Source organism: Choloepus didactylus, chromosome 8 (assembly GCF_015220235.1).
Source record: "Choloepus didactylus isolate mChoDid1 chromosome 8, mChoDid1.pri, whole genome shotgun sequence".
NCBI lineage: Eukaryota > Metazoa > Chordata > Mammalia > Pilosa > Megalonychidae > Choloepus > Choloepus didactylus.
Genome location: NC_051314.1, coordinates 33,516,105 through 33,531,878, shown reverse-complemented (window position 1 = coordinate 33,531,878; position 15,774 = coordinate 33,516,105). Strand labels below are relative to the sequence as shown.

Below are 15,774 nucleotides of genomic sequence, written 5' to 3'. Positions count from 1 at the left end.
GGAACTGGAGAACAAGGCACCTGAAAGCCTACACACAAAAGGATAGAGAAAAGAATGGAAATATATGAGCAGCATCTCCGGGGACAAAATGAAAAGCAAGAATATACGTGTCATTGGTGTCCCAGAAGGAGAAAAGAAGGGAAAAGGGGCAGAAGCAATAACAGAGGAAAAAATCAATGAAAATTTCCCATCTCTTACGAAAGACATAAAATTACAGATCCAGGAAGCGCAGCATACCCCAAACAGAACAGATCTGAATAGGCCTATGCCAAGACACTTAATAATCAGATTATCAAATGTCAAAGATAAAGAGAGAATCCTGAAAGCAGCAAGAGAAAAATGATCCATAACATACAAAGGAAGCTTGATAAGACTATGTGCAGATTTCTCAATAGAAACCATGGAGGAAAGAAGGAAGTGGGGTGATATATTTAAGACATTGAAAGAGAAAAACCACCAACCAAGAATCCTATATCCAGCAAAACTATCCTTCAAATCTGAGGGAAAGCTTAAGATATTCTCTGACAAGACAATGACAGAGTCTGTGAACAAGATACCTGCCCTACAAGAAACACTAAAGGTAGCACTACAGACAGAAAGGAAAAAACAGGAGTCAGAGGTTTGGAAAACAATTTTGGGAGATGGTAGCACAGCAATGTAAGTACACTGAACAAAGATGACTGTGAGTATGGTTGAAAGAGGAAGGTTGGGACCATGTGGGACACCAGAACAAAAGATGAAGGATAAAGACTGGACCTTTGTAACTCAGGGAAACCTGGGGTGCTCAATGATTGTAATAAAAGGTACAAATATGTTTTTACATGAGGTAGAACAAATGAATGTCAACACTGCAAGGTGTTAAAAATAGGGAAAATACAATCAATGCAAACTAGAGACTATAATTTACGGAAACGTATTATGCTTCCTTTAATATAACAAAGGCAATATACCAAAGCTAAATGCATATGGGGGGTGGGGAATAGGGGAAGCGTGTGGGACTCCTGGCATTAGTGATGTTGTCTGACCCTTTATTCTACTTTATTCTACTTTAGGTTGATGCTATCTTTCCCTTTTGTTGCTTTCTAGCTGTCAAGTTTTGCGTTTTTGTTTGTTTATTTGTTTTTCTCTTTTTTTCTCTTTTCTTCCTCTTTTGTCTCTCTGCCTTCTTTGACGCTTCCTCCTTCTTTGTGGAAGAAATGGAGATGTCCTTATATAGATAGTGGCGATAGTGCTGAATACATAAATACGTGATTACACAGGGAACCAATGATTGTTTACTTAGGATGGAATGTATGCTGTGTCAACAAAACCATCTTAAAAGAAAGGGGTTGATGAAGAAATCTTGAGGGCACTAAATTGAGTGAAATAAGACAGACACATAAAGGCGAATATTGCAGGGTCTCACTGATATGAACTAATTAGAATATGTAAATTCATAGACATGAAATATATGTTATCAGGATATACAATGAGGCTAAAGAATGGGGAGTGGTTGCTTATTATGAGCAGAATGCTCAACTGGGGTGAACTTAAACATTTGGAAATGGACAGGGGTGATGGTAGCATTTTGTGAGAATAACTAACAGTTCTGAAAGGTGTGTGAAGGTGGTGGAAAGGGTAAGCTCAGAGTCATGTATGTCACCAGAAGGAAAGTTGGAGGTTAAAAGATGGGAATGTATAAAACAGTGAATCTTGTGGTGGACAATGTCCGTGATTAACTATACAAATATTAGAAATCTCTCTCATGAACTAGAACAAATGTATGACACTTTAACTAGAATTCAATAAGAGAGAGGCATATAGGAAAAAAATATATACCTATTGCAAACTATATATTACAGTTAGTAGTATTTTAACATTCTTTCATCAACAGTAACAAATGTACTATACCAAAACTATGAATCAATAATGGAGGGGGGTGTGGTTAGGGGTATGGGAGGATTTGAGTTTCCTTTTTTTGTCTTTATTTCTTTTCTAGAGTAATGAAAATGTTCTAAAAATGGAAAAAAAAATTAGTTGTGTTGATGGATGCACAGCTGTATGATGGTACCATGGGCAAATGATTGTACACTTTGGATCTTTGGATAGCTGTATGGTATGTGAACAATCTCAATAATATATATATGTATACACACACACAAAATAAAGTCTAAATGAATTCAAAAATATTATCCCAAATACGGGAGTGGTTCAACATAAGAAAATCAATTAATGTAATACACACCACATTAACAGAATGAAGATGTGATCATCTCAAATGATGCAGAAAACAAAGACAAACAACCCAATTTTAAAAAGGGCAAAAGACTTGAATAGACATTTCTCCAAAGAAGATATACAAATGGCCAGTGAAGGCATGAAAAGATGCTCAATACCATTAGCCTCAGGGAAATGCAAATCCAAACCACAAGGAGATAGCATTTCACACACACTAGAATGGCTATTATTTTTAAAAAAATGGAAAATAATAAGTGTTGGGAGGGATGTGGGAAAACAGGAACACTTGTTCATTGTTGGTGGGAATGTGAAATGGCGCAGCTGCTGTGGAAAACAGTTTGGCAGTTCCTCAGAAAGTTAATTGTAGAATTATCATAGGACTTGTCAATCCCTCTGCTAGGTATATATCCCAAAGAATTGAAAGCAGGGATTCGAACAGATACTTGCACACCAGTGTTCATAATGGCAATATTCACAATAGCCAAAAGACAGAAGCAACCCATGTCCATCAACAGATGAATGGATAAACAAAACTTGTTGTATACATACAATGGATATTGTTCAGCTGTAAAAAGAAGTGAAGTTCTGTACATGCAATGACATGGATGAAACTTAGAGACATTATGTTGAGTGAAATAAACTAGGTACAAAAGAACAAATATTGCATGATCTCGCTGGTATAAATAATTAGAATAACCATATTTATAGAATCAGAAGCTAGAATATAGGTTACCAAGAGTCAGGGTTGGGGTAGAGAATGAGGAGTTAATGCTTAATTGGTAAGAGTTTCTGTTTGGGGTGATGGAAAAGTTTTGGTAATAGATATCGGTGATGGTAGCATAACATTAGTGAGTGTTAATTAACACTACTGAATTATTTGTTTGCATGTGGTTGAAATGGGAAATTTTAGATTCTATATAGTTACTAGAGAAAAAGAGAAAAAACTTAAAAGAAAACCTAGGATTGTACAACACAAACAGTGAACCCCAGTGTAAACTAGACTATAGTTAATAATATAATTATAATACTGTTTCATCAACTGTAACAAAGGTACTATATTAATGCAAAATGCTACTAACAGGGAAATCTGTATGTGTAAGGGGGTTATATGGAAACTCCGTATTTTAGTGTGAGTTTTCTGTAAACTTACAACTTCTCTAATAAAAAAGAAAAAGAAAAAGAAAAGAAAATCAGTTATATCGATGCTTAGTTTACATAGAGGTTGACTGTTTCTTATAAGCATTTTTGTGTAATAAAATCTTTGTTTTTAGTGGACAACATATCGATGGAATATAGCCAAGTTTAATCACTCAAGTCAGTTCAAGTTTCACCATTAACTATAAGCATCTTTGTCTGATCCTTCTGATAGCCTTCAAACTGAGAGTAGGAAAAAAAGTTACAAAGTTCATAAGCAATGTCAAATTGCTTTCCATAAAGAAATCGTCAATATACAACCTCATTATTGCATTATTATGTTTCACTAACATCGTTTGGGCTTTGTTTTATTTTATTATTCTAAAAAAAATATGGGGACACAAGCTGCTGCGTATATACTGAGAGAGCTAGGATGTAAATGGAGATAGTGAAAAAATTCTTACAAGTGAGATCTTTTTCAAAAACAAAATTTGACACTTTTAGGTAAAATGGAGAGGCCCTTAGGTGGGCAGTCTTGTGTTCTGGGAAAAGAGCAGTGTCCTTACCTAAGGCTGCAGCTGTACAGTGGGCTATCATGAACCCAGAGTTCAGACCACCTTCAGTCACCAGGAAGGCAGGCAGCTCGCTGAGGGAGGGGTTACAGAGTCTTTCGATCCTTCTTTCACTGATCGCAGCAAGTTCATGGACACCAATGGCCAAATAATCCAGGGCCTGAAAGAGTCTCAGTTCAGTCAGCCTCTACTGGACTATGCTTTCAGGGTCAGAAGCAATTCTAAAAAGCTTACTTTGGCTGGGTATTCACCATGGAAGTTTCCTCCAGAAATAGTCTCTCCCCTACTGGCAAACACCATCTTGCAAAACAAGTTAAGGCTTGAACATAACATTTGCTGATCTCTTCAAGTATAAGTCCTTCCCCAAGCTGCTCACTTTTAACATTGAGGTGGCTGCCTTTGTACAAATGTGGGGTGGAGAGAAGAAGTCTTCTCCCAAGCAGATGTTGACATAAAGGGACACAAAAGCATAAACACCTTAAAGATGAATCATGTACACCCAGTGGGGGACCAAAGAAATATGGAGGATGAAACGATGTTCTCTCTTGAGATAAGACATTCTCAAGCAACCATAACTGTACTAATCTGGTGGTCAGTACTTGTTTTCTGAAGTTTATAACTTGAAGTTTATAACCTGAAGCTAAAACAGAGACCAGGACACAAGTTTAAAAGCGAATTCTATTTCTTCAATGGCCACTGTGAGCTTATGCTCCACAGAAGAATTTTCTGTATGGAAGAGTCTGCTGATGAGCAGTTGCCAAAATGCCTAGAACAATAGTTTCTGGGAAAATTTTCAAACTCTATACTCAGTACCCTGTGTCAGCATTCACAGGAGCTGATGACCAATAGGTCCGGGCAAACTCATTTAAATAGGGAACAACTTTAAACTCCCTGAATATTATTACTCTCAGGGAGAATTCCCTTCTACCATGTACTTTACTTAAACCAGCAGGCATTCAGCCAGGGGCGGTAGGTCCATATCCCTGGATCCAAAGAGTGAATTTTCACATAGTGAGTTAAAGAATATTCACTACCTACTAACTAGGAATTTGCTGTGTGGGTGGGGGGTGGGGAATGGTTCTGATTTTCAAAGAGCTGGAGATGCCTGGGTTATGTTATCATAGTTAAGTTTGGAGTTAGTCTTTCCTGTATATAAAATGGTGAGCCTAGTATGACTAAGAGCCTCTGCTTTTCTCCATGAACCTGCTCTCAGCCACAGGGCTTGGGCAGCGCTCCATTCTCTGAATCCCTCTAGCAAATGATCTCTGCACCAACTTAGAGCTTAAACATGTTTCTGCTGTTCTCTAATTGTTCCAAATTTGTTTGATGGTTTCCCCAAACTAGAATATTAGCTATTAGAATTTAACTCCTATAATATCCAGCACTGTGGAACTCAGGCTGTGAACTCCCACTTTCAGTGCTGCCATTTCAGCCCTTTCTCCTGTGTTAAAAACTGAGGCAGTCATAGAATAGAAGTAGATTCCTAAGGGGTTTGGTGGTCTTCAAAGGCAACATTGTCTCCATGAAGACTTGTCATGTGGCTCCTGGCCAATTAAGTGAATTTCTGTGGAACTAAGCCATCACAGAACATTCTATAGATGAAAACAAGATGGCAGGAGTTATTGCTTTACGGATAAGGCATTTTTGTTTGGAGTGATGAAACAGTTTTGGTAATGGATGGTGGTAATGGTTGTACAACATTGTGAATTTAATTAAAACAAACAAACAAAAAAAACCAAGATGGCCCTCATACAAGTTACACCATTAAGGAAAGAAGAGCTCCATCAACAAGAAATAGAGGTGTTCTTACTAGTCTCTGTGCAAATGTGTAAACATTGAGTTGAGTAAAATCCATCTTAGAAATAAAGAGTTTGGGATGAAGAAAGCCATGTCTCTTTGATCAATACTTTGGTAACTGTTAAAAGGTTGCCTTTTGTTTACTGCACAAATGCCAACATACTCAGGGTCTCCATCCTTTTACTGACAACCTCAGCGTTGAGTTTTAGGGCAAATGTCTTCATGGAACATCTCAATGCTGGGCATACCTCCTTTAATCTTTAATGGATCCATTTTGAAAGCACAACCAGAGATTGGTTCACAGGTCTATTTCTGCCCCTTATCAGCTCTAATCTGGAGAAAGTCATTTAACTTCTGAGTCTCAGGCACTTACTTAGTGTTGAATTGGAGTGACAGAACTGAGATTATCAGTTCCGCAGGTCATAAATTCTGTAATTACACTTTAGCAGACAGTCAAAAGATACAGGATTATCTGTTGCACTGTTAATTTCTGTGGTAATAATGCTCTTCACAAATGCTATAGTGTCATTCACCACACCATGGACCTAAAATACAATCAAAATCAGATTATGACCAATTGATTCCCTTAACTGTGTTCTCAGGCATTAATATTCTTATAAGGTATAAGAATATTTCCCCAGGACGTGCTTTGCAGTTACAACGATGGAAATGATAGACTGTTCATTTAGAATTTAAAGACAACTTTGCTATAAACATTCTGGCTGCTCACTGAAGCTGATCAGAAAAAAATCATTAAATCTGGGTCCACCTTAGATTAGTCTATACAAAACAGCACAGTGTAGGAGGAAGAATGCCAACTCATCTAATTGTCAGGGCCTCATCGCTTGGTCATATTTAAATGAGTTGTGACATCTGCAATTCTGGATACTTAATGGCACCCCAAGTCATCTGCATTTTTAAGTTAAAGTTAAGCTTTACATATTCATTTACAATGATTTATGTCTGAATATCAAATGCAGATAAGGAACAATCATGGATGTGCATTCGAATTTTGAAATGATACAATTAAACTTGACTGTGAACATCCCTGACATACTGATTCAAGTTCTATCTAATAGGGATAACCAGCAAAACTCCATCAGCTGGTTAAGATGACATTATTTCTAAGACTTTCTAAAAGTTAGGGCACTAACCAACCTAGAAAATTGGCTATTGGGCTCCTTTGATCAGGGGTTTAAACAAAGCAATTCAAAAGAAAGTAAACAACTTACCATACAGAATAGAAACTTCACAATAATTGTAAATGGAGGTATGATATATATAATTTTAATGGAAGCAGTAAAGAAATTTGGATATAATTGACCTACTACATGATTTCTGAATTTGAGGAAAGAAAAGAAACTTTATTGCTTTTTTTTTTTTTTTTACCTGTGGACAACAGCGCAAGGTATATGCATCCTGAACACGATCACAAAACCTGTGACTTTCTGTGAAAGAGAAGGAGAGGTTAAGACAGGGACACGTTACCAATTCTTTCTCTAAGCGTGTAATAACGAAATAAGTTCACTTGTATCAACATGCGCAGACCTGCTATTTCTGATGGGTGGTGATCAGAGTCCAAGAGTGATCGAAACCGAAAAGCAACCTCAATTTGCCCGCGATGAGGACGAAGAGCATGAATGTCTAGAATTGATGAAAGAAAAAACATCTGAGCATATCTTATATTTAGAATGAATTGTCACTGAAGACTCAAGACTTTAGGAGGGGCTGCCATGGTCCCCAAAAAGTCCAGGGTCCTTAACCACAGCTCTCTAGACACTTAACTCCAAAAAAAATTCTCCTTTTCAACTTTGTTCTTTCTACTTCAAATATCTGAGAGCAAACTTTGTATTGAGCCCACCAGGAATTCAACTGAAGACACTGGGCCTATTTTTAAGAGACTTAGGTTGATAATGGACAAAAGTGGGCATAATGGCTGAATTTAACCACATACTTTATAGACTGTCTACTATCTGTACTACTTCTTATGGTAGTAGGGAGTCTTTCAAATTCACAACTTCCTAGATAAGGCCCAATTTACCCTGTTTTTCTCTCCCAGGTTTTTAATGAGAACCAGTCCTAATCCTACTCTCCTTCTAAAATTCCATGAACAGATTCCTAAGACTATCCATAGTTTGCTGGGAGTCAGACCTGGGTGATCTGGGGAAGGCCATTCAACTCTCAGGGTCAGCTTCTCTGTAAAACGTGGTTGTTTCAAGGAGCAAGTGTGGCATAGATCAGATGAAGCCACAGCACTCTTTCCTACCACCCACCTGATCACTCCCGTGTCCAAACACCTTGACCACCCACCCCACCAGCTTCTGGTTGAATGAGTAACACCCAAATGGAAGAACCACGCTGACCGGTATCAAAGGCTTTGGTGGTGCCCTTGAGCACCTCAAGTGTCAGGGCCGCTATGACGTCAGCCTGCCACGCGATTGCATTGGCTCTCTCTACAGCTTCACAGCCCAGGGAGGTGATCATCTGAGTCCCATTGATGAGTGCCAGACCCTTCATGGAGGGAAAGAAGAGTTTCCTACTTAGTCATTGTACCTCACCTGCATACAAGTTGAGCTTGCGTCATTTGCTTTCTTAAGGGAAAAGCCCTCCAGTGAGCTGAATTATGTTTATTCATGTTTTCTAAAGTGAACAGCAAAATTGTTCACTCAAGCACTTGAGATTAAGTACCATCAGATGAGAAAACTTTAGAATAAATAGGGAGCCCTGGGCCCCTAAGTGTCTTGAAGACTGTACATAGCAGTCTGCTTGATCTAGGACAGTTAAGGTTTGACCTATTCTCCTTGTAATATCAAGTGCTAAATGTAACCTATATTCAAAACTACCTCCTCCCTGAGACTCCCTGAGACACTGTTGTCTACAAAATAATCTATAATCCTCCCCTCTTCCCTGTTAATTACAATCAATCCCTCCCTACATTGCACAACTCCTGCTCCCCACCTTATGCTCTCACACCCGTTGGAATGTTGAGACCTTATAACCAACTTATCAGCCCCCAAAGTGCAGACTATTTCCACATTGTGCTCCGAACTCACTGCCATTCAGAGCAGCTCCTGAATTCATTCAGAGAAGCTCCTGATTTCAGGGCAACATGGCTTGATTTCCCCACCCTGTAGTAAGCCCCATAATAAAGGCTCATGTCTCAGAATGTGTCCAGTGCTTTCTTTAGTCCTTCAGCTACAAAAGCCCTCTTGGGCCGTGACAATTGGTGAGCCAGCCTGGAGACGAAAGAAATCCCAGCCACTGATGACATGAACTTGGGGAAGGTAAAGGGGAAGACCCCAGGCAGGATACCGAGGTGGCCTGTGACACTTATGTGGGGAGGGGTAGCTACCCTCCTAGATGAATGGGGTCTGTCAAGGGAGTATGGAGACGCGTATGAGTCCCTGGCTGGACTAACAGCCCTCCTGCAACAGGCCGCAGGACTAGTAGGACTTCATGAGAAAAAGGAAAGCCACCAGGCTGCTGCAGCAGTAACCTGGCTGTTCTTGGAGGCTGTGTGTGCAGCTACAGAAAAGGCCTTAATGGTTGATGCGGCAGTCTGCCGCTCAGAAGAAGAATTGAAGTTAGAAAGGGTTATGCAATTGACCCAAGCAGAATTGAAAGGTGGTCTGGATAAAAGTTTAGAAATAATGGCACGCTAGTACACTAGAGTAAGAGGGCATAAGCTGCCCAAAGGGCAAGTAAGGCATACCCTAGCTTCCCCTGACTGGGACCCTAAAGTGTGGGACCCTGTTGATTACTCATCGAAAGATAATGAGCCCCTGTCTGGCTGGGAAATTAAAACTGAGGAAAGTAAGCATGCACGTCTTTTGGTCCAACAAAAGATGCCTTCCCGCAGATGTACTGTGGCAATATATCAGTATAAATTACCAGGATCATTTAATAGCCCTGTCTGGCCAATGAAAAAAACTAATGGTATCTGGCAAATGACTATTAATTATATCGAACTTAGTTTAATAACTTCTTTGTTTGCAGCTGTGTCAAATATAGCTACCTTGTTGCAGGATATCAGTACTCAGTTAAGCCAATTTCACTTTGTGTTAAACCTTATTAAAACTTGTTTTAGTACTTTAGATCCCTCCAGCCAGACTGTGTCCACCTTCACATGGGAAAACCAACAATGGATATTTGCTGTGCTTCCACAAGGATACCTCCATAGTCCCACCATCTGCCATGGATCAGTAGCACGAGATTTAAAGAAAAGGCTCTATAATGATGATATTATGCTAACCAGTAATTCTTTTCCAGAACTAGGAAGCGCTGCTAGCACAGTGGTGACCCACCTTGAAAGTCAAGGATGGGCAATAAATCAAAGCAAATTACAAGAGCCTGGACATTCTATCAAGTTCTTGGGTATTGTCTGGTTGGGTAAAACTAAAGCTATTCCTTCAGTTGTTGTTAGAATACAAAGTTACCCTACACTGCTAACTCCTAAAGAATTGATAGCTCTTCTTGGTTTATTAGGTTATTGGAAACTGTTTATACTCTATTTAAAAACTTTAAAACCTTTGTACGCCCTAACTAGAAAAGGAAAAGCATGGGAATGGGATTTCCCATGGCAGGCTGTGTGTATAAAAACTAAGCTAACTATCGCACAAGCAACATATCAGGGAGTGGATTCTGATATATCCTGTGAATTTGATGTGGCCAGTGCCAATACTGGCTTTGGGTGGGGTTTGTGGCAAAGGCAACAGGCTAAATGTGTAATTATTAGATTCTGGTGCCAACTTCGGAAGGGCATAGAACTCAGATATAGCCCATTGGAAAAGCAATTGTGTGCAGCTTATAATTCTCTGTTACAAGTGGAAGGACTAACTCAAAGGTGCCCAGTGACCTTACAGATGGCCACACCCATACAGGGGTGGATACAGGAGACTATAAATAAGCCCCTTCGGGGAGTGCTCAGCTAAGCAAACTGACAAAATGGAAAGCCTATGTCCCACAATACCAAATTTTTAACAATAGCCCTGTGAATGCAGGGATGCATGAAATTTTAGGACTGGTCTCCCATGTGGAAGAGCAGCATGCCTTGCCTCCTATTGATCCTCCCGAGGTGGCTCCTCCCATGCCTGCCATTGGCAGACAAAGGAGTATACCTGAGTCTGCAAGGTATACTGACAGATTGGCACTTGGGCAACATGTAACCTAGACGGCCGTGACTGTCCAGCCAAGTACTGACATCATCTGGTGGGAGACTGCAACTTTGCAAAGCAGCCAGTGGGCTGAGCTGCGGGCTGTATGGATGGTAACTGTCCATGTGCCAGGAGACACCTTGACTGTCTGCCCAGATAATTGGGCCATATATCGAGGCCGTGGAAGCAGGAGCAATGGATGGTGGTCAACTACCCCCTATGGGGGAAGGAACCGTGGGAAGACATCTGGATGGCCTGCCAGAAATGTAAGGTAACTGCTTTCCATATTTTTGCCCATAATGTTAACTCATTGCCAGGTAATGCAGAAGCGGATTCCCCAGGGAAATTCCGCAACCTAACACCAACAATGCATGAGGCGACTGAATGGCTGCATTGGAAAACCAGGCACTGAGGGTATCAGACCCTGTGGAAGCTGGCGTAGCAGTTTCAGCTGCTTATCACCTGACAAGGGTTAAAAAGAGTAGAGGATGCTAGCCTCTCCTGCTTGCTGCTACGGCCCAGAATGCTTCCTCACCTACTTGGACCCATAGGTGGAGACCAGATTCCTCTCACCTGGTGGCAAGTAGACTCCATTGGCCCCTTCCTCTGTCCAAAGGGGCAAAATACACCTTCACCACTGTAGATACAGCTACAGGACTGCTGCTGGCCTTCCCAGTGGGCAAGGCCAACTAATGAGCTACCAAATGTAGCTTAGAAAAATTAAGTGCCTTTTCTGGGGTCCCTGCACATGTGGACAGTGATGGGGACCCCCTTCGCTGGGCAATTAACCCAGGCCTGGGCTACAGAACATAATGTCCTTTGGATGTTTCACTTGTCCTATAGTCCCACAGCAGTGGGGTTAATTGAAAGAATGCATGGCCTTTCAAAGGAACACTTGAAGGGTAATAGAAACTCCTTACAACAATGGACTCCACGACTGTACCAGCATTAACTCCAGACCCAAAGCAGTGGCTCCTGCTCCTGTGGAAATGGTAACCGCGGGGCCCATGCAGACCTTACGGATTCAAATAAAGGGGGCCAGCAGCCCTCAAGCTGCACCGAGGCAGCGATAATAATTTGCTCTTGCCTGTGCCACAAACACTAGAAATTGGGGAAAATAAGGTCAGTTGGCTGTGGTTCTGGCCTATGCAGCCACACTGGTTGAGAATCCTAAACCCATGGGGTATTATGCCAAAGGTTATTTGTATTTCCCATCTGGGACCCCCATCCCCCAGGGAACTGTATGCGTAACTTTGCAATCCCAAACTAACTATAGATCCCACCTCAAAGAGCTCCCCACAGGGGGAGAGAATATGGCATTTAAAAAACCCCTCACCTGGAACTCTTCTACCCACTAATGAAAACGCAGCTTATATATTGTTCCTACATGTGCTATTAATTCTTGTTAAAAAATTATATTTTACTGTTTCAATAATGCATTAACTAAAGTGTTGTAAGTATTTAGCAATATTCTAACAAGTTTTAATTTTAGTGGTAATTGTATGCTGTAGAATGTCTGCTTGAAAACAGTTTCCAAAATTATTCTGGTAACTTAAGTATAAGAGGTATAAAGGATATTTTGTATGAAAAGGAAAAGGAAAGTAGTTTTGTCCTAAATGACTGGTTGTTTCAGAATGGAAAAGAGAAAATGTAGGACAAAAACCTAGATGGATACAGAAAGTTGCAGAAAATTTTTAGAAAGGGAAATTTATTTCTGTGGACAAAGTTAGGAAATGGTAAAAAACAAAAACAAAACAAACTAGATATAGAGTAAAGCAGACTGCCTGGTGGTTTTATTCTTTAGCTATTTTAGCCCCAGGTGTACCTGAGCTCTAATTAATGTTCAACTTTGTGTATATGTACCTGCTAACTCACAAAATGTAACACAAGCTCTTGATCACATGCCAGATCATATACAAAATACTGAACATGTATCTGATGATCCTTTGTCCAAATGGTTTAATTCTTTAACTTGGCCATGGTGCCACTTGTTCATAGAATTATTGTCCATATGTACTGGTTTACTTGTACTCTGCTGTTCACTGTATTGTTGTGAATTATGGATGCAATGTCTGTCCTATGGTCAAAGCAAATTGCTGCGTGGGGGTGGAATTGGGAACCCCGGGCACAAGGCATTCACCAAGTGTCTTGAAGACTGTACACAGCAGTTTGCTCGACCTAGGACAGTTAAGGTTTGACCTATTCTCCTTGTAATACCAGGTGCTAAAACTAATCTATACCCGAAACTACCTCCTCCATGAGACTCCTTGAGATACTGTTATCTACAAAATAATCTATAATCCTCCCCTCTTCCTTGTAGATTACAATCAATCTCTTCCTACACTGCACGATCCCGCTCCCCACCTTATGCTCTCATACCCACTGGAATGTCGAGCCCTTATAACCAGCTTATTCAGCCCCCACTACTCAAAGTGCCGACTATTTCCATGTTGTACTCTGAACTCGCCGCCATTCAGAGCAGCTCCTGAATCCATTCAGAGAAGCTCCTGATTTCAGGGCAACATGACTTGACTTCCCCACCCTGTAGGTAAGGCCCATAATAAAAACTCATGTCTCAAAACGTGTCCGGTGCTTTCTTTAGTCCTTCAGCTACAAAAGCCCTCTTGGGCCGTGACAATAAATCTGGAAACAAAATGCCTGTTAATTATCCCCATTCTCAAGGAAGCCATGGTAGCTCCAAAGCATGGTCTGCACATAAAATCTTTAGCTCTTAATCATGCTACATTTCTTCTTTAACTTGTCACCATTGTAGACAAGACACCGCAGAACAATTCTGGTCCCAGTTTGTTAGAGAATCCCAGATCCTGATTTGATGTTTAAGTTCGTAAAGGAACCCCGAAGAATTTGCGGCATGTAGACCTTTTTAAATGCTTATGGAGGGGGCCCCTTTCCACAGTGATCAACTTTCAACAAACATGTAAGCATGGAATCAATGATAATGACATTAAAAATGGAAAATAGTGCAAAAAATAAAAATCTGTTAATATGAACAAATTTTCCTTTAATTTCCTTACCTCTTTTGGTTTCAAAACAACTGGTTTCAATCCATGGGCTTTCAGTACCTGGAAAATGATTTAAAATATGAAAATGGGTATCAAATGAAATACCAGACTATTTCTAATTTCCTCTGGAACCAAATAAAAGATCTTTAAGCCCAGAGGTCTATCTTATAAAAGATCAGACCTACACAAATTGACTCTGTTCATGTTCTCTGGTTCTATTTCTTTATCCTGAAAGCAGACTTCTTTCAAATAATTCTTGTACTTACAAACAAATCAGGAGTTCTATCACCTACAGAATCAACTTAAAAATTTTGGGTTCCAGGTTCTTTGTGCTCAGGTTCCACCTTAGTTACTCACCTTTTTGATTACTGCTTCGTGACACACACCCTCTGCTGTGACAAGGCTGGGCTCCCATCCCCTGCCCACACTCTCCTACCTCCAGAGCTTGACCTAAAAAGCTCTCCACTCTCATTTCTACTCATCTAGACACTGGTAGTCCTGAGTGGGGCTCCTCACGCAGGTGGCAAATGTATGAGCATCTGTAAGAGGTAGATAATGGCCTAATGGATGAGAACCAAATTCTAGGGAGGGGGTAGGGGTGGGGGTGCACAGAAAAATCTTCTCCAGAAATAAAAGAAGTAAAAACAAGCACTAATAAGTTACCAAATAGGAAGGGGGTTATTAAAGAAAGACAGAGCCTGCACCACTAAATATGTCAATTTGATAAAATATACTTGAGAACCTGTTACATGACAGATTCTGTCCTGGGCATTAAAGCCAAGATAGAAGCAATCTCTGTCCTCATAACTTTGGGCTGGGGTAGGAGGTAGGAAAAATGGGGACAGACAAGCTAAGGGGCAATTAGAGTGGTAGTTTAAGTGCTCCAGGAGGTAGGAGTAGGTAAGGTGGGTTGGAAAATGGTGTTACATAAGATGCTATGAGAGCACAAAGGAGGGGCAAAAGGGGAGAGGCAAAGGGGAAGGGAAAAGACCCAGAGAAGCAGAGAGGAAAGCTTCTCAGGGGACCTTTCAGAAGGAGGAAAAGGAGTGAGTCAGGTGGGGAGGAGAAGAATGTCTATGTGCTGCCCCCTGCCTAGAACAGAGCACATTCCAGTTACAAGGAACCTCTGGTTTCTGTAATGTAGGCTCTTGGGGGGGAGGGATTATGGGGAATAACATGCCAAACAAAGAAGAACACTGTAAGGCCCTTTAAGTTTAGACTTTATCCTACAAGATTTATCGTAAGAACAAGGGGGAAACATTACAGGTTTTAACCAGGACCTATTTGGATCTGCTGTTTAGAAAGTGGTCCCTCATTAGGCAGCTGTTGAGATTAAGTGTTACAAAGCAGGCAACCACACCCAGTGTCCACCTAGGGGAATCCCTCCAGTGGAAACTGTTATTAAAGTCTTACGTATTTAGCATCAGCCCAGCCACTCTTTGGAGACCACATCTTCCCTTCTCCAATTAGCCCAAGGGCAAGATGAGAAAGTGGGGCAAGGTCTCCGCTGGCACCAACGGTTCCTTTCTCTGGAACATAGGGCAAGCAGGAGGCTAGGAGAGAAGTAGGCACCATTATTTCATGAGTACTTCATTCTGGCTACTTTTGCTTGCCCGTGAGACCTCACCACCTTCCCTCATATGCCATCTAGTATAGTCTTATAGCATAAAGACCTGAGGAGAGACAATTTCCCAAGCACAACTAATATTTGAGGACCCTGGCTGAGCTGCAAAGGAAGGAAGGAAGGAAGGAAGGAAGGAAGGAAGGAAGGAAGGGGAAGGGGCAAAGAGGGAGGGGAAAGAAAGAGTAGAAAGGGAGGCAGGAAGAGAGGGAGGGAGAGAAGAAGAATGGGAGAGAGAAAGGAAGAGAAGAGGGGAA

General features: G+C 40.9%; 1 protein-coding gene across 1 annotated transcript in view; it reads right to left on the bottom strand.

Annotated features, from left to right (window-relative positions):
• HAL (histidine ammonia-lyase) overlaps positions 1–15,774 on the bottom strand; it is a 33,718-nt gene that overhangs the window by 13,003 nt on the left and 4,941 nt on the right. Inside the window, exons 9-16 of the mRNA XM_037846440.1 lie at positions 15,310–15,449; positions 13,909–13,956; positions 8,084–8,231; positions 7,269–7,364; positions 7,110–7,168; positions 6,185–6,265; positions 4,158–4,223; positions 3,918–4,083 (exon numbers count right to left, since the gene is read on the bottom strand). Coding sequence (XP_037702368.1) covers positions 3,918–4,083; positions 4,158–4,223; positions 6,185–6,265; positions 7,110–7,168; positions 7,269–7,364; positions 8,084–8,231; positions 13,909–13,956; positions 15,310–15,449 — 804 coding nt within the window. The remainder of the gene's footprint in view (positions 1–3,917; positions 4,084–4,157; positions 4,224–6,184; positions 6,266–7,109; positions 7,169–7,268; positions 7,365–8,083; positions 8,232–13,908; positions 13,957–15,309; positions 15,450–15,774) is intronic.